The 23,122-nt window shown below is 41.2% G+C and overlaps 1 protein-coding gene across 7 annotated transcripts in view; it reads left to right on the top strand.

The window, feature by feature from the left end:
• ANO7 (anoctamin 7) overlaps positions 1-23,122 on the top strand; it is a 55,420-nt gene that overhangs the window by 13,369 nt on the left and 18,929 nt on the right. For 4 of the 7 annotated variants that reach the window (XM_039320543.1, XM_039320541.1, XM_039320542.1 and 1 more), the window contains 11 exons: positions 2,192-2,299; positions 12,409-12,548; positions 15,262-15,319; positions 15,526-15,636; positions 16,815-16,980; positions 17,417-17,507; positions 17,851-17,947; positions 21,111-21,254; positions 21,331-21,468; positions 22,710-22,808; positions 22,977-23,079. In XM_039320543.1, the coding sequence (XP_039176477.1) occupies positions 2,192-2,299; positions 12,409-12,548; positions 15,262-15,319; positions 15,526-15,636; positions 16,815-16,980; positions 17,417-17,507; positions 17,851-17,947; positions 21,111-21,254; positions 21,331-21,468; positions 22,710-22,808; positions 22,977-23,079 (1,255 nt within the window). The remainder of the gene's footprint in view (positions 1-2,191; positions 2,300-12,408; positions 12,549-15,261; positions 15,320-15,525; positions 15,637-16,814; positions 16,981-17,416; positions 17,508-17,850; positions 17,948-21,110; positions 21,255-21,330; positions 21,469-22,709; positions 22,809-22,976; positions 23,080-23,122) is intronic. The other 3 variants (XM_039320546.1, XM_039320545.1, XM_039320548.1) reach the window with 3 other exon arrangements.

Genomic DNA, 23,122 nt, shown 5'->3' with positions numbered 1-23,122 from the left:
TTCCTCAGACAGCCATTTTGCTTTCTTGCATTTCTTTTATCCTTAGCTTACATAAAACTTATTTCATCCAGGGTGAAAACCCTTGTGTGGAAACACTTGTGGTGTGATAAAACTTACCCTTCAGAAGATTTTTAACATCTAGAAAATCACTAACAAGCAGCTTCCTAATAGATAGAATTTGATAGAGTTCTTTATTGACCAAGAATGGTTGGACTCCAGTGCATAAATTCTCCAGTGCATAAATTCTCAGTATACATACAAGCAACAAGTGATAAATCATGATCATAATCATAAAATACAATCATTATAAATCATAAGATATAACACTCAGTGATAATCATAGGATGCCAAGTAAGCAATATAAATCATACTAGGATGCTAAATAAACAGTCAATATAAATTATAAGATACAAGCAACAAAGTTATTGTCGTAAGAAGATAAGGAAATAGGTTATAGAAAAGATGAGAAGGATGATAGTAATACAATAGTTAGAGAGTAGGCAAATCCAGCGTTCATTTGAAGGCACCCATCCTCAGCTTAACAGGATAATTTTCTCCTAGAACTCAAATCCATTGGAGATTGCTATTTTTCTATCTCTTTATGGGGAATCTCTGTGTGGAGCAAGTGTGTGGGTGATCCTTGCCCTGCCCTTGATCCAGAGAGACGTTCCAAACAGCCTATCCATTGGCTTTGTTCTCATAGAGCCTTCTTCAATCCACCATTGCTTTCCCTAGAAGTCCTTATACACAGCAATGTATAGTATTAGTATTCTGTGCTCAAAGGTTCCCCTGATTAATTGTAATTAGAAATATACCTGAAATATATATGATTCTATATGTAATATGCCATACTTTGGTATTTAAGAAAAAGAAATACATAATAGAAAGACAGTACCAAAATTTATGGAAAGTGAAGAGGAATTCATGTGATTTAAAGAATCACCATGTTAGGGTAGAGAAGACTTTTCCTGCTCTGTATGGGATCCAACCTCTAGAGCAGCGTTTTTCAAACTTGGCCATTTTTAAGATGTGTGGACTTCCAATTCCCACCATGTTGCTTGGGGAGTTCTGGGTGTTGAAGTCCAGGCATCTTAAAGTTTGAAAACCACCATCCTAGAGATTTCTCTTATGGTTCTTTAAGCCACACTTGAACTAGCAACTTTTGAAATGGAATATGTTTTGACATAAGACTGTGCTTTGCACGGGAGGCAGATAATGAAAGTAGGAATAGGAAATAGGAAACAAGGGTAATATGGATCAGTGTTCAATATTCTAAGGCTGCCATAAAGAAGACGGGGTCAACCTTTTTTCCAAAATAGCTGAAGGCAGAACAAGAAGCAATGAATGGAAACTAATGAAGGAGAGAAATAAGAAATTTCCTGACAGTTAGAACAATTAATCATTGGAACTGCTTGCCTTCTGAAATTGTGGGTGCTCCATCACTGGAGGTTTTTAAGAAGAGATTGGACAGCCATTTGTCTGGAATAGATCAGGTCTCCTGCTTCTGCCTGGGGTTGAATTGAAGATCTCCAAGGTCTCTTCCAATTCTGTTTTTCTGTTAAATGCTATTTCATATTCTATTTTGAATGCAGTGATTACAAACATTTCTCTCCTAGTAATCTGGGACTGTTAATATGTTTCTGATATCAGAACAATGGCATTTAAAGTGGGCTGAAAAAGAGAATCATTTCAATCCAATATAGCTGTTAGCATTAATTGGGGTCAGATAGGACAGGTAATAAAAGCACTCTGGTTGAGACAAACTGCTGTTAAACTTATTTTGCTTGTGAGTATTTGGAAATATGTCGGCTGGCGGGCCCTCGGGGAAGGGCCTTTTCTGTAGTGGCTCCGACCTGGTGGAATCAACTTCCCCCCGAGGTTCGAACTACTCCCACCCTGCCGGCCTTTAAGAAAGCCGTTAAAACTCTCCTGTTCCGGCAGGCCTGGGGCTGATGTCCCCGGGGGGGGGGGGATATGATCGGACATGCTGTATGATTGTATTATTTTATTGTTTTATTGTTAGATGATTGTTTTAATTTTGTACGCCGCCCTGAGTCCTTTGGGATTGGGCGGCATATAAATAAAATTAAATAAATAAATAAATAAATAAAAGGAATATTTGCCTCCCCAGTTGAATACATTTTTTAAAATTTTGATGTAGCTGAGTGACTCTAATGGTCTGCTTTTGCAGCATGCAGCCCAACATACAAAGAAAGTGGTCCACTATATATTGTTGAGTGCTCCTTGGAGTGTGCTATGTTATTACGCTGAGGACCTCAGGCTGAGAGTTCCCTTGCAGGTAAGAATGTTGTGAAACCTAATACCCCTGGATCAAAATTTGCTGCCAGCTAAAATCATTTTTTATATTCTGATCTCAAGAAAGAATAGGTTGGGGATTTTAGTTGTTTATTAGCTGTCTTACATTAGACTGCAGTTGATTGGAAGTTGCTTATTTAAACATTACTTCATAAAAAAGAATGTCTCGATACAGAAACTACGAGCTTGACAGAAAGGCAGTCAATATCCCTCTTCTGCAGTATCTTCCTTTTGTGAACAGTGATTTTTGTTCATTTAAATGTTTTGTTTTTACTTACTTTTTGTAAACTGTCCAGTATTTTGGGAAGCTTGGCAGTACAATAAAAGTTTTTATAAGTAAGTACATAAATAAAAGAAAAAATATGCAAAATTTGTAGATCTGTTTTAACTATGTTACCAAAAAATCAAAAGCAGCCTGGTCAGCATCTTTTCTAACAGATGTTGTTAAAAGGCATAAGACTTCAGGAGCCATGTTTTACACAGCGACTGTATTTGTTTTTGCCCACTTAACAGAAATACTCAACTGATGGAATAAAAACAGTATTCACAAGACTGAACTTCCCACCCAGTGAGATCAATAGACAATAGTACAGGCCAATTCCCAAGGGAATTTATTAAAAGACAGACCAGAAAAAGAGAAACTGAAAGCCACTGGTTGACTCCTACAGTTCATGTTTAAATCACACTAATGCATTATTAATAAACTACAGCTCATACTAGAAAATGACACTGCACTTATTCAGGCATTGGGTGACAGGCCCCTATTTGCATACAGACAAGCATCCAATCTGAAGAATCTCACAAGCAAAAGTAGGATAATGCCAACATAGGTACCAGACTCTGCAAAAACCCTAGATATCTACCTTGCTCCCACATCTGTATCAACAGTCCCATCATAAGACCCAAATAGTACATACCAGAGATGGCTTCACATGATATTTCTCCAATATAATTGTTACTATCAATGATCAGTACTATCCCTCTAGATTCTATGTAGGACAAGAAGAACAAACTTTACAGAAAATAATTTATTGGATACAAATTTTACAGGATTCAAAAGGACATAGGTCCCATTCGTCATCTTCAGGCTGGTGCTTTCAGCTTCGTGCTTTGAGCAGCAATGTGTGGTCTTAGCTGTTTATTCCTTTTAACTGCCAGTGGGGGTATGAACTGATTGGGTGGGAGCTTGGCTGTGTTCTGATTGGGTGGAGGTGTGTTCTGAATGGTTAGGGGCTTGGCTGTGCTCTGATTGGCTGGGGGAGTATTCTGTTTGGTTGTGCTCAGGTTAGTCTGAGTTGCAGAGGGGTTTAAGATTTTGGGCTGCCTTGCTATTTTCTGGCTTCGCGTTCGTGGTCGTGTCTCCTCTTCATGGAGGGTGTCAGTTTGCTTCATGTATGGATTGGAGGGGTTTAAAGTGGCTAATGATGCAGCTGTGGTCTGGCTTCTGGTTTGTGGTCGGGCCTCGTCATCGGTGTGGCTTTGGGTTTGTTTTTTGCGTGGATGTGTGGTGGTGACCTCCTGTGTGGTTTTTGTGAGTGTGGGTCTGGTATCATTTTTTGTGTTAGGGAGTCGTTTGTCAATAAGGGCGGGTTTCCAAATGGCTGGTAGGCGGGAGGTATCATCTCGCTTGTTCATGCTGTGTGGGCGTTTTTCTATCTCGATGGCTTCTCTGATTATTCTGTTATTAAAATGTTCACTTTTGGCAATGGTTCTGGTATTTTTAAAGTCAATTTCATGTCCTGTGGCTTTAAGTGTTGGACCAGGGAATGGACCAGGGAAGATGTTGGTTCCTCTTTTTTGACTGAGTTCTTATGTTCTTCAATGCGTGCACTTATTCTTCTGTTGGTTTGTCCGATGTATGTGGTGGGACAAGTGGTGCATGGGATTTCGTATACTCCTTGATTTTCTAATTCAATTTTATCTTTGGGGTTTCTAAGGATGGTGGATATTTTTCTGTTTGTGCAGAATGCTGTTTTGATGTTGTGTTTATGGAGGATCTTACTGATTCTGTCTGTGGTGCCTTTTATGTATGGGAGGAGGGCTTTGCCGTTTTCTTGTTCTTTGTCTTGGATTTTAGTGGGGGTTTCTTTTTGGATTAGGTTTGTAATCTTATTTCTATGGAATCCATTGGATGTTAGTACATTGGTGAGAGTGTGTAGTTCGGGTTTTAGGTGTTGTTCGTCAGCTAAGCGTTTTGTTCTGGAGATGAGTGTCTTGGCTACAGAGTTGATCTGTGCTGGGTGGTGGTGTGAGAGAGCGTGCAGATAGCGGTTTGTGTGTGTTTTCTTCTGGTAGATGGTGTGTCCTAGGGAGCCATTGGATTTCTTGTAGACTAAGACATCCAGGAAGGGAAGTTGGTTGTTAGCTTCTGTTTCCATGGTGAACTGTATTTTGGGGTGTAGGCTGTTGAGGTGTGTGAGGAAGTTGTCCAGTTTTTCTTTCCCATGTGGCCAGATTATGAAGGTGTCGTCTACGTATCTGAGCCAGAGTTTGGGTTTGTGATCCGATTTTTCTAGAGCTTGGGTTTCAAAGTGTTCCATGTAGAGGTTGGCAATGACAGGTGAGAGGGGTGATCCCATGGGTGCTCCTTCTGTTTGTTTGTATTTTTGTCCATTATAGATGAAGTATGTGTTGGATAGGCAGTGGTTGGTCAGATCTAAGATGTGTTTGGGGGGGTTATATTTGTTTTGAATAGCTGTCAAGGCTTCTTTGATAGGCACTTGGGTGAAGAGGGATATGACATCGAAGCTCACTAGTAGGTCGCTGGGCTGTAAGTTTTGTTTCTTTATGATCTCTATAAACTGGAATGAGTTTTTTACGTGTGAGGTGATGGATTCTGCATAGGGCTGTAGTTGTTTGGCGAGAAATTTGGCTAGGTTTTGTAGAGGTGAGCCTATGGAGCTGACTATAGGTCTGAGTGGGGTTCCTTCTTTGTGTATCTTGGGGAGACCATAGAGTTTGGGGCATCTGGATGATTTCTCTCTGGGAATGATTCTTTGCTGGATCTCTTCGCTAATGGGGGAGGCTTTTATTTTGGATCTGGTGGTTTTTTCCAGGTAGGTGGTGGGATCTGTATTTAGGGGTTTGTATGTGGAGTCTTGGAGTAGGTTGGTTAATTTGGTTTGGTAGTCAGATGTGTTCATAATCACCGTGGCGTTGCCCTTGTCTGCTGGTAGGATTATTATGCTGGTGTCTTCTTTCAGGTTACGTAGTGCTGTCTGTTCCTCTTTGGGTAAGTTGCTTTTGGGTGGCTTGCTGGTGCAGAGGATGTTGGTGATTTCGAGTCTGATTCTGTTAGCGTCGTCGGGGTTGATTTTGGTCAGGCTGGTTTCAACTCCACATATAATGGTTTCAGTGGGGATGTGTTTGGGAGCGACTGCAAAGTTGAATCCTTTGGAAAGGACATTGGTTTCGGCTTTGGTGAGGATCCTATCTGAGATGTTATGCACTGTTTGTTTCATGTGTGGCTGTGAGGGAGGAGGGGTTTGTTTCTGGCGTTCTTGTAGTCTTCGGAGTTTGTTGGTGTGTGTATCTGTCTTGAGGGTGGTCTGTGTTTCAGCTCTCCAGACGGCGAGTTGTTTGGATTTGTCCCAAAGTGCGGGGTGGATCTTGTTGCTGAGTTTGAGGTGGAGTGTGAGGAGATCTTTGTTAATTCGGTCTAGGAGGAATCTTTTTGTGTGAAGTTCATTTCTGATAGGGCCAATTCTGTTCTTTTCAGGATCCATCAGAAATGAACTTCACACAAACGAGGCACGACCACAAACCAGAAGCCAGACCACAGCAGCATCATTAGCCACTTTAAACCCCTCCAATCCATACATGAAGCAAACTGACACCCTCCATGAAGAGGAGACACGACCACGAACGCAAAGCCAGAAAATAGCAAGGCAGCCCAAAATCTTAAACCCCTCTGCAACTCAGACTAACCTGAGCACAACCAAACAGAACACTCCCCCAGCCAATCAGAGCACAGCCAACCCCCTAACCATTCAGAACACACCTCCACCCAATCAGAACACAGCCAAGCTCCCACCCAATCAGTTCATACCCCCACTGGCAGTTAAAAGGAATAAACAGCTAAGACCACACATTGCTGCTCAAAGCACGAAGCTGAAAGCACCAGCCTGAAGATGACAAATGGGACTTCGTCGAAACGTCGCCAAGACACTTCCAATTGTACGTGGGAGAAAACCCGAACAACCAAAGACCTATATATATATATATATATATATATATATATATATATATATATATATATATATATATATATATATGGTGAAGAAATAAAATGAACACCAGGGTGATAAAAACTGTAAAAGTTTTTAATTAATTAAAACTATGAAAGTTTAATTAAAAGCGCCAAGCTTTCGCCGTCACCTGCCGGCATCTTCAGGGCTAGCGCGCCAGAGAATGAGGAAGTCCTTTATAGGCGTGTCAAGGTTTGCGCCCGGCTCCTTGACCTTGTTATCGGGCCTGATTGATTCAATTGCGTACGGTTAACCTGTTTTTCCTTTCTCTTTTTGGTTGCATTTCTATCTTCATCCATCCTTATTTCTCTCAACCTTGGGGTGGTTGGGTGGCAACTCCAGTTGTTTCGGTTGTCTTTGCATTCTGACCTCCCCCCAGGTTCAGGTGGTAGTGCACATTCCACGTTCCTTTCACAGCCATGTCCTACCCAATTGTTCCTTTTAAAGTAACTTTCCTTTTTAGTCCCAATACTTTCATTTTTGGTGCGCCCGTCATCCGGATGGTCTTGCGAGCTGTTACGAGTCAAATACGGCGTGGGGGGGTGTTCAGCAAGGTGGAGGGGTCGTTTCCTGGTCATCGCCATACCCAGCTGTCTTGCGCGTGTCCTGCTTCGGGTACTCGGTCCGGGGGGTGTGTGTGTGGTAGTCGAATCACGCTCCTTCTGGCTGTCATAACGTTTCTCTTCGGCTCTCCCCCTTTCTGCACTGTTGGTGTTCGTGTGCATTCCATGGGAGTTCTCAGGATCATCGGGTAGGGGGCGTGACGACTCAATCCCTCGCACTCCACCGCTCTCTGATCTTCTCCCCTCCTCTCCGGCGGTGCTCGGGGGTTCGTCGTTGGCCATATCCCGTGATCTATCCCCCCTAAGATCCGATCGCTCTGGCTGCGCGAGGGGGTCTTCTCCTCCCTTCCGGACCGGCCACGATGTTTCTTTTGGCGCGCAGGCGAGCTGTTGCGTTTGGCGATTCCCCCGCGCCTCCACCTGCCGTATCCTCCTTCATCTCGTTCTCACTATCAGAACTCCAGATCTCAGTTTCCACCACCCCCCTAGTCCTCTGGGATTGCGGTAGCCTCACTGGGATGGTCGGGGTGTCCCGCAGTTGCCCTTCCTCCTCCGGATTGCACCAGGTCTGTTGGGCAATTTGCCCTTCCTCTTTGGTATCACCGGGATTATTATTAAGCCATCGGGGGTGTTGCCGCTGATTATTAATGCTCCATGATCTTAAAGCCACGTATGCCGGGCATAGGTCAACATGCCTGTTAATAGATCTATTATCCGAGAGCCATGCCTCCCTAAGTAGGCGGCCCCCTTTGGTGTTATCATTCGCCAATACGCTGACGCCACTGAAATTAAACCTATGGCCCAGATCTACCGTGTGTGCCCATATCTGGGAGTAACAATCTCCCCTTCTCACTGCCAATCTGTGTTCGTGGACCCTGGTCTTAATCCGTTTAGCAGTCTCCCCAACGTAATTGCACTGGCAGTCCATGCAATCAATCCTATAAATGGCTGCCGATCTTTCACTGTTGGGGAGCGGGTCCTTGGGGCGCATTATAGCCGCCCGCAGTGTTTGGTTTGGTCTATGGGCTACCTGTATGTTATACGGTGCCAGGATCCTCGCTGTGGCTTCTGATACATTATGAATATAGGGGAGGGTGATGCGTGTAGTTGCCTGAGGTGTGGATTCTTGGGATGTAAGGTTATCCCGGGGTCCAGGTAGTTTACTGAACTGATTAATAAACTTTACCGGGTAACCATTACGTCTACACATTTGGAAGAGGTGGTTTCTCTCTTCCTTCTTGGCTCTGACGGTGCTGCAGTGTGTCTCCACCCGTTTGAATAATGTCCTGACACAGCTGACTTTATGGGCCATCGGATGATTGCTCCCAAAGTGGAGAATCCTGTCCGTACATGTTGGTTTTCGGTACACCCTGGTAGCCAGACATCTATCCACCTGGCGCTGCACTAATACATCCAGGAATGCCAAACTGCCCTGATCTTCCTCTTCCATAGTAAATTGGATGTCTGGGTATACCGAATTCAAAATGCCCATAAAGTCAGTCTTGTGTCGCTTCTTGATGACCGCAAACGTATCGTCCACATAGCGGGCCCAGAATTTTGGTTGATACCGGGCCATCGCTATGTGTTCCAACTGTTGGAGTACTATCTCTGCAACCACACTGGAGATCGGCGACCCCATAGGTGTTCCTTTAATTTGTTCATATATAGTACCCTGAAAGGTGAAAGGTATGCCTTAACACCTATTTCACCTTTCAGGGCAGTTTGGCATTCCTGGATGTATTAGTGCAGCGCCAGGTGGATGGATGTCTGGCTACCAGGGTGTACCGAAAACCAACATGTACGGACAGGATTCTCCACTTTGGGAGCAATCGTCCGATGGCCCATAAAGTCAGCTGTGTCAGGACATTATTCAAATGGGTGGAGACACACTGCAGCACCGTCAGAGCCAAGAAGGAAGAGAGAAACCACCTCTTCCAAATGTGTAGACGTAATGGTTACCCGGTAAAGTTTATTAATCAGTTCAGTAAACTACCTGGACCCCGGGATAACCTTACATCCCAAGAATCCACACCTCAGGCAACTACACGTATCACCCTCCCCTATATTCATAATTTATCAGAAGCCACAGCGAGGATCCTGGCACCGTATAACATACAGGTAGCCCATAGACCAAACCAAACACTGCGGGCGGCTATAATGCGCCCCAAGGACCTGCTTCCCAACACTGAAAGATCGGCAGCCGTTTATAGGATTGATTGCATGGACTGCCAGTGCAATTACATTGGGGAGACTGCTAAACGGATTAAGACCAGGGTCCACGAACACAGATTGGCAGTGAGAAGGGGAGATTGTTACTCCCAGATATGGGCACACACGGTAGATCTGGGCCATAGGTTTAATTTCAGTGGCGTCAGCGTATTGGCGAATGATAACACCAAAGGGGGCCGCCTACTTAGGGAGGCATGGCTCTTGGATAATAGATCTATTAACAGGCATGTTGACCTATGCCCGGCATACGTGGCTTTAAGATCATGGAGCATTAATAATCAGCGGCAACACCCCCGATGGCTTAATAATAATCCCGGTGATACCAAAGAGGAAGGGCAAATTGCCCAACAGACCTGGTGCAATCCGGAGGAGGAAGGGCAACTGCGGGACACCCCAACCATCCCAGTGAGGCTACCGCAATCCCAGAGGACTAGGGGGGTGGTGGAAACTGAGATCTGGAGTTCTGATAGTGAGAACGAGATGAAGGAGGATACGGCAGGTGGAGGCGCGGGGGAATCGCCAAACGCAACAGCTCGCCTGCGCGCCAAAAGAAACATCGTGGCCGGTCCGGAAGGGAGGAGAAGACCCCCTCGCGCAGCCAGAGCGATCGGACTTAGGGGGGATAGATCACGGGATATGGCCAACGACGAATCCCCGAGCACCGCCGGAGAGGAGGGGAGAAGATCAGAGAGCGGTGGAGTGCGAGGGATTGAGCCGTCACGCCCCCTACCCGATGATCCTGAGAACTCCCATGGAATGCACACGAATACCAACAGTGCAGAAAGGGGGAGAGCCGAAGAGAAACGTTATGACAGCCAGAAGGAGCGTGATTCGACTACCACACACACACCCCCCGGACCGAGTACCCGAAGCAGGACACGCGCAAGACAGCTGGGTATAGCGATGACCAGGGAACGACCCCTCCACCTTGCTGAACACCCCCCCACGCCGTATTTGACTCGTAACAGCTCGCAAGACCATCCGGATGACGGGCGCACCAAAAATGAAAGTATTGGGACTAAAAAGGAAAGTTACTTTAAAAGGAACAATTGGGTAGGACATGGCTGTGAAAGGAATGTGGAATGTGCACTACCACCTGAACCTGGGGGGAGGTCAGAATGCAAAGACAACCGAAACAACTGGAGTTGCCACCCAACCACCCCAAGGTTGAGAGAAATAAGGATGGATGAAGATAGAAATGCAACCAAAAAGAGAAAGGAAAAACAGGTTAACCATACGCAATTGAATCAATCAGGCCCGATAACAAGGTCAAGGAGCCGGGCGCAAACCTTGACATGCCTATAAAGGACTTCCTCATTCTCTGGCGCGCTAGCCCTGAAGATGCCGGCAGGTGACGGCGAAAGCTTGGCGCTTTTAATTAAACTTTCATAGTTTTAATTAATTAAAAACTTTTACAGTTTTTATCACCCTGGTGTTCATTTTATTTCTTCACCATGTATACTCCCAGGGTTCATATTTTTAACCTTTTTAACCATATATATATATATATATATATATATATATGTATATATGTAGGTCTTTGGTTGTTCGGGTTTTCTCCCACGTAAAATTGGAAGTGTCTTGGCGACGTTTCGACGAAGTCCCATTCGTCATCTTCAGGCTGGTGTTTTCAGCTTCGTGCTTCAAGGAGCAAGCACGAAGCTGAAAACACCAGCCTGAAGATGACGAATGGGACTTCGTCGAAACGTCGCCAAGACACTTCCAATTTTACGTGGGAGAAAACCCGAACAACTAAAGACTTACATCCTGACCTCCAACCTGACCTCCAACCTGACCAACCCTGAAACAGCTAACGGAGTAACGTATGACAAAATGCAAATTAGCAATGCAAAGAGGATAGGTGCTGATGTGGGGGGTGTGCTTGGGACTCAATTCGATCAGCTGGGGCCGATGACACGCTCCAGGAGCCGGAAACAGGCATTAAACAACTGTATATAAGACTTCCCCGGGCATTTGTCTTTTAACCCTGACGATGTCAAATGTATTTGACGAAAACTTGGTGGATTAAATTCTATTTTTGGATAGATATTCTCTTGGTGATCATTATTTTGACAATATATGTGTCTGTGTGTGTGTGTGTGTGTGTGTGTGTGTGTGTATACACATTGTATATATATATACAATGTGTGTGTGTATATATATATATATATATATATATATATATATATATATATATATACACATTGCTGCTCGAAGCACGAAGCTGAAAACACCAGCCTGAAGATGACGAATGGGACTTCGTCGAAACGTCGCCAAGACACTTCCAATTTTACACGGGAGAAAACCCGAACAACCAAAGACCTACATACAAACACCCGCGAAAACCTCAGAAAACATATATACATACATACATACATACATACAGATACACACACACACACACAATCTTAAATCTTTTAATGGAAATGTTAGTAAAGATGCTAGCAAACTCTTTCTGATTCTTTGCAAGTCATATTGTGCATTTTTCTCTAGAAGATAGGATAGCATTGACTTAAGCATTCTTCTATTCCAGCTAAGATAGTAACAACTTGTAGAGTATATGAACAGTGGATTCAACAAATAAGAATGCAGGGGAAAAACTGTGAAAATTGGAGGAAAAAAGGCATAGAAAGAAACAAGTTGTCTTGTCCTTTTCTCTTCACCCCACCTCTCCCCATCTTTTAATTTTTCCAGTGATAGTTTTTAATTGCTATTTCTTTTGATAAAATGAGAAATGAGCATTCTATTGGAACAAACAGCTCTTCACTAATCTCTAATGTCTATTTTCTGTGATTCGTGCACTGAACATTTTTATGTGTGAGTGTAAAAATAAATTATATATATTTAAAAGATTGAGGTGGAGTAAAGGGAACTATATCAGAAACTCTCCCTTCTTTTTTATGTTATGCTTTTGTTCATAAATTTAATAATTTTGATTTCCAATCTCTGTCTCTCTCTGTGTGTATGTGTGTGTGTGTGTGAGAGAGAGAGAGAGAAAGAGACTACAGAAAAAGAGGCCTCTTGTTTAGTATATTTCTTTTACTGTATCCCAGGCTATGCCCATTGACCCTGAAGTCAACTGGTCTCACAGGATTCTGATGAAACTGGGCATCCCTAATTTACTCTATGATGACGTTCCTGACATTCCCTTGGATAACTACACCTGTCATTTTAAAGCAAACAAGTTACGCTGGTAAGATTTTGGTATGAATTTTCTTTCTTTTATCTTTCCTCTTTTTAAACTATACTGATTTTTCCAAGCTTACAGTTATTATCCCCTATTTCATTATAATTAGATTACAACAGTAACATTGCCTAATGTTACAAATATCCCAATATTTGCTCTTTTCTCAAAAGGAAGTCATGCCGAGCATCAGTCTAGTTATATAAAGGAAAATCAATCTGTCTCTTGCAAATACTTTTATCAGAAAAACTCACATTTCATGCTTCATCCTTTTTAGGAGCTCAGCAGCATTTTGCGAAGCTAAAGATTTTTCAATACATCACTGCAAAATCTCCACAATTTGTACAGTGATGTTTAATATTATAGTGCTTTTTAATAATAATAAATAATTTGGGATGATTTCTATTATATACAGTGATCTGAACAGATTATACATACAATTTTATATGGGACTTTTTATCTTTTCATAAATGTATCTCCCCCTTGCATCCTGATTTATATAGGTATTCATGACTACAAGCTTATTATTCTTGAACAGCTTCAGTACTTTTACTTCTATGAGTTGCTTTTAACCTAGAGGGGAGGAAAGAAAGAAAATTAATTCTTGGCTGCTTGGAATTCTAGCACTTTTGCACTTTTCCCAACTGACATCTGGCTTGTACCTTCCAAATGCTGCCTCAGCCAGTCTGTCCTGTAGATCACAGCTTCTAATTATACAGGATTCCTTATACCCTGATTCCTCCTCCAAAGTGCCCGGATTCCACCAGTCCATGTAGTTCAAAAGAACATTAGCAACGTGCAATAATCTCTTCCATTGTCTAAAACAAAAGCCCTTTTTACATGTGCCTTTTAGATGTGCCTGCTCTTAGTGTGTTCATTAGGCAGGAGACTTCCAAATGTCTACATGGATATTTACACTTTGCAGGGATGGGGTAAATAAACATAGTCCCTTACCCTTGAGATTAGGCAGCAATAATAAATGTTGCAGAGAAGAAGACAAGAAGCAATGGATGGGAACTAATCAAGGAGAGAACTAACCTAGAACTAAGGAGAAATTTCCTGATAGAACAATTAATCAGTGGAACAACTTGCCTCCAAAAGTTGTGGGTGCTCCAACACTGGAGGTTTTTAAGAAGAGATTGGATAACCATTTGTCTGAAATGGTATAGGATTTCCTACCTGAACAGGGGGTTGGACTAGAAGACTTCCAAGGTCTCTTCCAATCCTGTTATTCTGTTTCATGCATGTCTGTCCCACCAACAGTAATACCCAGTATTCTTGAATGCTTTCTTGACATAGTAGAGAATTATAAATTTTTCCTAGAATTTTCCATGCTGTGTATATTGGCTTCCAGAATTCAGCGCTTTCCTACCTGTGCCAGAAATAGCCAAGCAACATCTATAGCAGCCTGATTAGCACATTACACTAAATATGGTTTGTTTGCTTATCACTTAGCATGAGGTACAAGCCTATCCCAAGACAGCTTTTTATTTTTCGCACTTAACTGTACTGTAGATCCACAGCTTAGAGGTTTATGAAATTAGCATGATTTAACCATCATATTGTTTTCTGAAGCAATCAAGGGCCATGCATTTTCCTAGTTTATTTCTGTTCTCAGCTAAAAAATGTGGACATGATGATAATATTGGCAAAGAATAATATGGGCAAAGAACTTTGGATATAATATAGAATTAGAAGACTGGCAAAAGTTATGGGAAAGAAATGTTAAATTAATTAAAGCAGTGGCATATAAAGAAAACATATATAAAATGTTTTACAGGTGGCATATGACACCAGTGAGATTAGCAAAAATGTTTTAAAATACTTCAAATAAGTGTTGGAAATGCAACCAAAGACCAGGTACTTACTATCATATCTGGTGGACATGCCCTAAAGCAAAAAGATTTTGGGTAAAAATACATTTATGGTTGGAGAAAATGACTAAAAAACAAATAGACTTTAAGTCACAATTATTTTTGTCAGGAATAATAGGAGCAAATTATGAGAAAGATTGTATATGTTTAATTCTATACATATTAACTGCAGCAAGAATTGGAAAAATGAAAATTTACCAACTGAAGAAGTATTAATTAAGAAAATTTTAGAATGTGCAGAAATGGACAGATTGACTTTAAAGATAAAAGAGAAAGAAGACAGTGTATTTTAGAATATGGGATAATTTCTATCAATGGCTAGAAACATGAGTTAAAGAGAAAGGAATGTGATATATAACTTTGAATATATATTAAGAAGAAGAAGACTATCGAGCGATTAATTAACATATTGTTTATGACATGAACCCAGACATTATGCTGTTTGCTAAATATTGAGAATGTTATTTGGAAAGAGCCTAAACCCAACCCTAATCCTAACCCTAACCCAAATCCCAACTCCAATCCTGATCCCACCTCATTCCTAACCCTATAAAAACTAGTAAAATTTATACAAAAAAATGAGGACATTGGAAGAAAAAATGGAGAGGAAACAGGGTATTATATTCATCAGTAAGACTAGAATCATACTTTGTAGCAGGCAACATGTTTTGAACAGCAATATGTGAAAAATTTATAGTTGCACATAGCTTTATAGTTTAACATTATGTGTAATGTCATTAACCATAGTTAAGGCAAATATAGCTTCATGCTAGGTGTTATCGCAATCTCTCTTTTATATAGCTTCTTTTTTATGTCTGGTAATTTATCAGTGGTTTTATTTCTCCCAGGTTCCGTGGGAGTGATGACCATGAGACCTTCTTCAGTAGTACACAACGGCATAGAATAGTAAGCCCAGAGTGAAACAAATGCAGGGTAACATGTGTATATATGTGTAACTAATCATAATGCTGTATGTTAATGTTAAGAAGTATAATTAAGGGCTGCTATTGGAGCTCTGTCTTCAGACTTTAAAATGTGTAATGTGGGTGATGTTGCTTTAACTGTGGAAATTGAAGTACGGCTTCCTTTAACTCTTCTTTGCTTTTCTTCAGCTGTATGAGATCCTGTCTACTATATCATATGGCAATCCAAATGCAGGGCAGGTTGGAATAGAAAGGCTGCTGAATGAGGAAGTCTTCACAGCAGCATTTCCACTACATGACGTAAGTTTGCAAGCATCGTTCCCAGTCCTCTCTCAGATAGGAACTCCTTAATCAGATTGGCAGCACTTGTATTGAAAGTATCTTTTGAGAAACCTGAAGTAACTTACCATCTAGTTACTTTCCAGACTAACATAATAGTTTAAGTGTTAGTGATTTGGGACAGTTTTATATCTTCAGTTTAATGAGACAAAGCCAGTGAGCATTGAAGAGTAATGGTAGATCTTTTGCACTCGGAGTATCACACATTCAGAAAATGACTAATTTGATTCTGCTGTTATGTCATACCTCACCTCCTAATAAAAGAGAAACAATTCTCTCTCTTCCCCCCCCCCCAATCTAGGCCACACTCAGCAGCAACACCAAGGCTGGGCCTGAAGTAGAGACTAGGCCCTTACTTCAGCTCTAGCACTACTATTGCCACTCCAAAAGGCTGCCTTGCACTATTCCCTAATGTGCATGAGCCTTGGGGAGTGGCGCAATTGCCCCATGGCCTGCCATTCCCCAGGATCTCCCATGTACTGCTTACCTTCAGGCAGGGTTCTCTTTCTATTGACAGGCCTCTGTGGCCTATCCAAGGCTGCTCTACATCCCACAAGGCTTTCTCCTTGAAGCAACTTCAAAGAAACTTCTGTGGCCTCTGCAGCCTCTGAACACCGTACAAAAGCACATTATTTTTGCATGATATTTGGAGGGTCTGGGGCCACATGAGTTCTGGAGGGTAGGGAGGCAGCACAAAAGCACATCCCACTCTAGCACAACTTTTGCAGCTTCCAAAAATTACACAAAAGCATGCCCCACTCTCACACAATTTTTGGAGGTTCCAGAGGCCACGTGGCTGGCTGTAGCAGAACAGACCCTCAGCCTTCGAAAATTGGGCAAGAATGGGGTGTGCTTTTGAGAGTAGTTGTCAGGTTTTGGTGAATGTTGACATGACACCCTAAACATCTTGTTGTGTCATCTTTGTTAAAAAAAAGTTACAAGTAAAAGTTTAAGAAGTATAATGTATGTATTCCTAAGTATTATATCTAATTATGATTATAGTTTTAATAAGTAATGGCTATCAGTATTAATTATTGCATTTTATAAAGTATTTACACTGTGTAAGAGAGTTCATGTAAAAAGCAACACACACTATACAGATTTGTATTTTATGTGGATAATATCATTCTCTGCCAAAGGGCCCATACAAGATGTCATCAGAAGAAGAGCCCACTAGTCTACTTAATCAGAGGCAGATTCTTTTCCATTATTGGGCCAAGTGGAGTAAATGGAAAAAATACCAGCCTTTGAATCATATCCGCAGGTACTTTGGAGAGAAGATTGCTCTCTACTTTGCCTGGCTTGGTGAGTACATACTCTTTCAATGGATCCATAGCTTCCTGACTTTTGAAATTATGTAGATGCTTTGTTTCTTTTCCCCCTGTGAATAAAGTTATCTTTAAATGTGTTTACTTGCTCCACAGGCAGAGTTATTATATATTTGTTTGTTTAATTTATCTGTCACCCATCTCACTGTGGTGCTATTTCTCTCTCATTTTTCTATACTATTGCTAGGAACCAGTCTGGTTGTCAGAAACTTGTTCACTAACTTGCTATTAACAACCACCCCCCCCCCCGAGTTGTAACATCTGTGATCTGTTATTTGGTTTTTGCTGTTTTGCAAAATATCACAAACTGGACTTAGATTTTCTGGAGAGCAGGCTGATAGTTCTCAATCACAGTGGGTGGGGCAGCATGGGTTCTGCTGAGTATGAGTATGCTGTTGCCTCTCTTCCTTTAGGTTTCTACACAGCATGGCTTCTTCCAGCAGCTGTAGTGGGGACACTAGTCTTCATAATTGGCATTTTTCTGATGTTTCATGACATTCCAACGTAAGTGGTAAACTTTCCTTTTTTTATCTTGTTTTTAGAAGGTGTTTAGACAACTTATATAGCAGCCTTTTCCATCAAGCAGCATGACTGACTAATCAGTCATCCTTTGCTTAAATATGTTCCTCAATTTGTAAATGACAGACCTATAGATTTCTAACATTTCACCCCCAAGACTTTCAACAGCACATTAGAGTCAGAGAATGATTTAAAAAACAAAACAAAACCCCAACCCCTAAAGAAATGAAACCCAGTAAGCAAAACCAATAGAAAAGTTCTGGGGGAGGGAATCTGGTACCATATTAATTATTTTTCCCCACTTTTCTTTTCTCTCCTTCTGAACTAGACAGGAGATCTGTTCCAGTGGTGACAAATATAAGATGTGTCCACTTTGCAAAGTCTGCCCTTATTGGAATCTATCTTCTGTCTGCCCCATGTTTCAGGTGAGGTTATAATGTTATGACTTGTTCATATGCTTTCTCTAAATCAACAAATTTATAATCAACTTCACATATTTCTTATTGACCTGACGAAGAACAAAAACCTGGTCTACAAGAACTCTCTCTGGGATAAAACCACATTGCAATTCCCATACTTTTATCACTGACATCTATCTACCTTTCAGTCAGAACTCTGTCATACTTACGAAACTAACTCACCTGTCATTTTTGTATTCACTCTTGCTGCGTTTCTTTTTGTAAGTGAGACCAGTTATCCCCCTATCTTATTCAGGCAGAAATACAATCTTTACAAGTTCTTTAAAGTTGCATAGCCACTCTGTAAACAAACCTGTATGTCTTTCCCTCTTCATCTTCTTATTGAGAACTCACAAGAATTTTGTTAATGTGAAGTTGTTTAAACATCCTTTCCTCAGTTGATTTCTTTCTAATATGTTGCTTGAAATTAAGTTAAGCTATATTCTTGTGGCTCAATCTTTTTTTTCCCCCAGTCTCCCTTCTTTGAATGATTGGTCATTGGTAGTTGTTTATAAAGTTAATAGTTTGCAGTATGTAAAGTTTATACTTTTAGCTATCTCTTCTAAAACAATATGATATACGTTCCATCTATTTAGCAATTCTAATATATGCATATGTTGCGACATTGGCAACTTGCAAGCTATTTTTGTTGCAAAGGCAATTTAGCTTACTTGTAGTTTTAGAGGCTAAATTTCAAACAGCTATAGGCCCATTTCTGTAACCCATGCTCAGTGAGTATGTATGAAATAAAGAATTGAAGGAATACAGATATGTGATAGTTAGCAAGAGACTAAGTAGATTCAATTAACTATGCCATAATGTGGCTTTGTTTTGGACTTTTAACATTAGTAATAGTAATTTATAGTAATAGTAGTAAAGTTGGAAGGGACCTTGGAGGTCATCTAGTCCAACCCCCTGCTCGGGCAGGAAACCCTACACCATTTCGGACAAATGGCTGTCCAGTCTCTTCTTAAAAACTTCCAGTGTTGGAGCATTTACTGCTTCTGGAGGCAAGCTGTTCCACTGATTAATTGTTCTCACTGTCAGGAAGTTTCTCCTTAGTTCTAGGTTGCTTCTCTCCTTGATTAGTTTCCACCCGTTGCTTCTTGTCCTGCCTTCAGGTGCTTTGGAAAATAGCTTAATTCCCTCTTCTTTATGGCAGCCCCTGAGATATTGGAATACTGCTATCATGTCCCCCCTTGTCCTTCTCTTCGTTAAACTAGACATACCCAATTCTAGCAACCGTTCCTTATATGTTTTAGCCTCCAGTCCCCTAATCATCTTTGTTGCTCTTCTCTGTACTCTTTCTAGAGTCTCAACATCTTTTTTACATCGTGGTGACCAAAACTGGATGCAGTATTCCAAGTGTGGCCTTACCAAGGCATTGAAGAGTGGTATTAATACTTCACGTGATCTTGATTCTATCCCTCTGTTAATGCAGCCTAGCACTGTGTTGGCCTTTTTGGCAGCTGCAGCACACTGCTGGCTCATATTTAAGTGATTGTCTACTAGGACTCCGAGGTCCCTCTCACAGTTACTACTATTGAGCATGGTGCCACCTATGCTGTACTTGTGCATTTGGTTTTTCTTGCCTAAATGTAGAACCTTGCTTTTTTCACCATTGAATTTCATTTTGTTAGTTAGTGCCCAGTGTTCAAGTCTGTCCAGATCCTTCTGTATCTGAAGCCTGTCTTCTGGAGTGTTGGCTATTCCTGCCAGCTTGGTGTCGTCTGCAAATTTGATGAGTTCCCCATCTATCCCTTCATCCAAATCGTTGATGAAGATGTTGAAGAGTACTGGGCCCAGAACAGAGCCCTGGGGCACCCCACTACACACTTCCCTCCATATAGATGCAGTTCCATTGAGGACCACTCGCTGAGTACGGCCGGTCAGCCAGCTACGGATCCATCTGGTGGTGGTTCTGTCTACCCCACATTTTTCTATCTTGTCAAGTAGTAGGTTGTGATCTACTTTATCAAATGCCTTACTGAAGTCCAAGTAAATTATGTCCACAGCATTCCTCTGATCCACTAATTTTGTCACTTGGTCAAAGAATGCAATAAGATTTGTCTGGCATGATCTATTTTTGACAAACCCATGTTGGCTTTTAGTAATGACTTTGTTTGCCTCTAGGTGTTCGTTGATTCGTTGTTTGATTATCTTTTCCAGGATCTTCCCAGGTATTGAGGTCAGGCTGATAGGTCTGTAATTTCCTGGATCCATTTTTTTTCCTTTTTTGAGGATGGGAACTACATCAGCTCTTTTCCAGTCCTCTGGTAGTTCCCCTGTGTTCCAGGATCTTTGAAAAATATAGTTCAGTGGCTCCGATATCACATCTGCCAGTTCCTTGAGAACTCTGGGGTGTAATCCGTCTGGTCCTGGCGATTTAAACTCATCTAGGCTGGACAGGTGCTCACTAACGATTTTCTTGCCTATCTTAACTTGTGTTTCTGTTTTGTTTTTTGTGGCACTATTTTTGATAGGTTGGTCTGTTTTTTCCCTTTGTGTAAAGACAGATGCAAAAAATGAGTTAAATAGTTCTGCTTTCTCCCTGTTGCTTGTCACCTTCTTGCCACTTCCACCCACTAATGGACCAATCATTTCCTTCACTTTTTTCTTGTTTTTTACATGTTGAAAGAAGCTTTTTTTGTTATTTTTGACTTTGGTCGCAAGCCTCAGTTCATTTTGAGCCTTGGCTTTCTTCACTTCATCTTTGCAGGCTCGGGCTATTTGCTGATATTCTGACTTAGTTATGTTCCCCTCTTTCCACTTTCTATACTTGTCCTTTTTATCTTTCAATTTGTCAGAGAGTTCTTTATGCAGCCATGCTGGTTTCTTTTGAGAGCTGTTATTTTTCCTCTTATTTATTTTATTCCTCTTATTATTTATTTATTATAAGATTTCTATGCCACCCATGTTGCCAAGATGACTTGCCATACTGTGTAAGCATTGTACAACAGGTTTAATTACTTGGTGTATTGGACACAGCTATTCAGCAAGCTTTTGGTTAAAACAATGTGTTGACAAAACATGGGAATTCGGCCACGGCTCTGCTCACTTGACTTAGTTCTCTTCCCTATCTGGGTATCTTGCCACATACATAAGAGCAATTCCTCCCTTTTTCCTCCAGGCTGGCCGTCTCTTTGATCATGGTGGCACTGTTTTCTTTAGCATCTTCATGTCTCTGTGGGCAGTCACATTTCTTGAGTATTGGAAGCGAATGAATGCTACCCTGACATACCGCTGGGACTGTTCAGATTTTGAGGATATTGAGGTACTGAATTTAGAGGCCTTCTAATCTAATTTAAAATCCAAACTGGCATAGAATATTCATATTCCTCCTGTTATAGGAACGTCCACGACCCCAGTTTGCTGCTTTGGCTCCCATGACAATTGTAAACCCAATTACTGGAGAGGAGGAGCCCTATTTCCCAAAGCGGACTCGATTCAACAGAATCATCACTGGATCAATGGTCATCATCATTATGGTGAGGGAGGTCAGAAACCCCAAGTAGACTAAGATATGAGCTCTTTCTTCTGCTATGCCAATTGAATCATAATTTATTTTGCAAAGCAACCTTCTTTCAGGCAAGGCACCTATGCAGCTTGTGGGGGCAACCTTTATTAAAAAAATGTATGTAAAAGAAATAATATAAACCTTAAATATCTAGCAGATGTCCCTATTCTCTTGAACTACTGTAGTCAAAGGGAGTATCTGAGGCATGATCAGAGAACAAGTGCTATTAGCCTAATGCCCCACCCCTTGATTTTCATGCATTTTATAAGAGCACTGAAGGAAATCGAATAATCCAACTGCTATTCTCCTAGAGCAGGCATGTCAAACTCGTGACATCACGTGACGTCGCATGACATATCGCAACTTTTTCCCCATTGCTGGCAATGGGGTGGGCGCAGTTCCAGTATGATGCATCTGGCCCGCGGGCCAGTAGTTTGACATGCCTGTCCTAGAGTATTCATCAAGCTTTGATTCTATTGAAGTAATAAAAACCTATTTGGCTATATTTAGTCTGGATTATTTCTTCTGTTAGAAAGTTTACCATCTGTTATTTACAGTTTTTCTATTTGCTATTAATAACTTCCATTAATTATGGTTATGAAAATATATGGACAAATGAACAATTTCACTTTCCCAATATTTAGTAAAAATTATTTAACAATTTGACTGGTTTGGACTAAGCAAAGGTACAAACATGTTTTAAAGCATAAAGTTACTTGTGAATCCAACCACTATGGTTTATTTAAAAATCCATAGTTAAAATTAACCTTGGCTTAAAGAATGTCAGTACCATAATGATACATAATGCCAAGCCATGTTAACCATGGTTTATTGAATAAACGACAATGGCTCGATTTACATATAATGGAAGCCATATGTGTGTTTACAATAACACTAAGCTAAATACAAATCTGTTATGGCTTAATATGTGTTCACATCTTGGATCTACGTAGAGAGATGAATTACTTATTTAGAGGAAACATATATGGATATTAAGGAAGATCAGCATTTTTTGTTTCAAATTCAAATCTAACCTTCCCCAACTCAGCATTCCTCCATCTATCACACCATATTTTATCAGTAGGACTCATTTTCAGCACATATGAAGAATAGTAGATTGGGGCAACTTAATCCAACTGGCCATGGTGACTAATTATTTGCAATAGTGAGACAACAAATGCACATTATTATTCTTCTTCTGCTTGTCTACAGATTGCTGTGGTAATAATATTCCTGATTTCCATTATCCTTTACCGGGCCATCATTTCAGTAATTGTATCCAGGTCTGGGAACGTCCTACTTGTATCTTCGGTAAGGAACTGTATGCCTCTATCCCAGGAGTAGGCAACCTTGGTTCTTTTATGACTCGTGGACTTCAACTCCCAAAATTCCTGAGCCAGCACAGGAATGCTCTATCCCCTTGAGTCTGGCTTTTGCTATTAGACTTCATTTGCATTTTAACTCCTTTTTTCCTCCTAGGCTTCTCGTATTGCCAGCCTGACAGGCTCAGTAGTGAATCTCCTTTTCATCCTCCTCCTCTCGAAAATTTACATTGCGCTGGCACTTTTTCTTACAAAGTGGGGTAAGTAAATTCTATTGGTTTGGACATCAAGCAAAACATCACT

This window comes from Crotalus tigris, unplaced genomic scaffold (genome assembly GCF_016545835.1).
Source record: "Crotalus tigris isolate CLP2741 ecotype Arizona unplaced genomic scaffold, ASM1654583v1 scf7180000023658.1318691, whole genome shotgun sequence".
Classification (NCBI taxonomy): domain Eukaryota; kingdom Metazoa; phylum Chordata; class Lepidosauria; order Squamata; family Viperidae; genus Crotalus; species Crotalus tigris.
The sequence above is the reverse complement of the archived record's forward strand: the minus strand, read 5'-3'. Positions and strand labels throughout refer to the sequence as shown.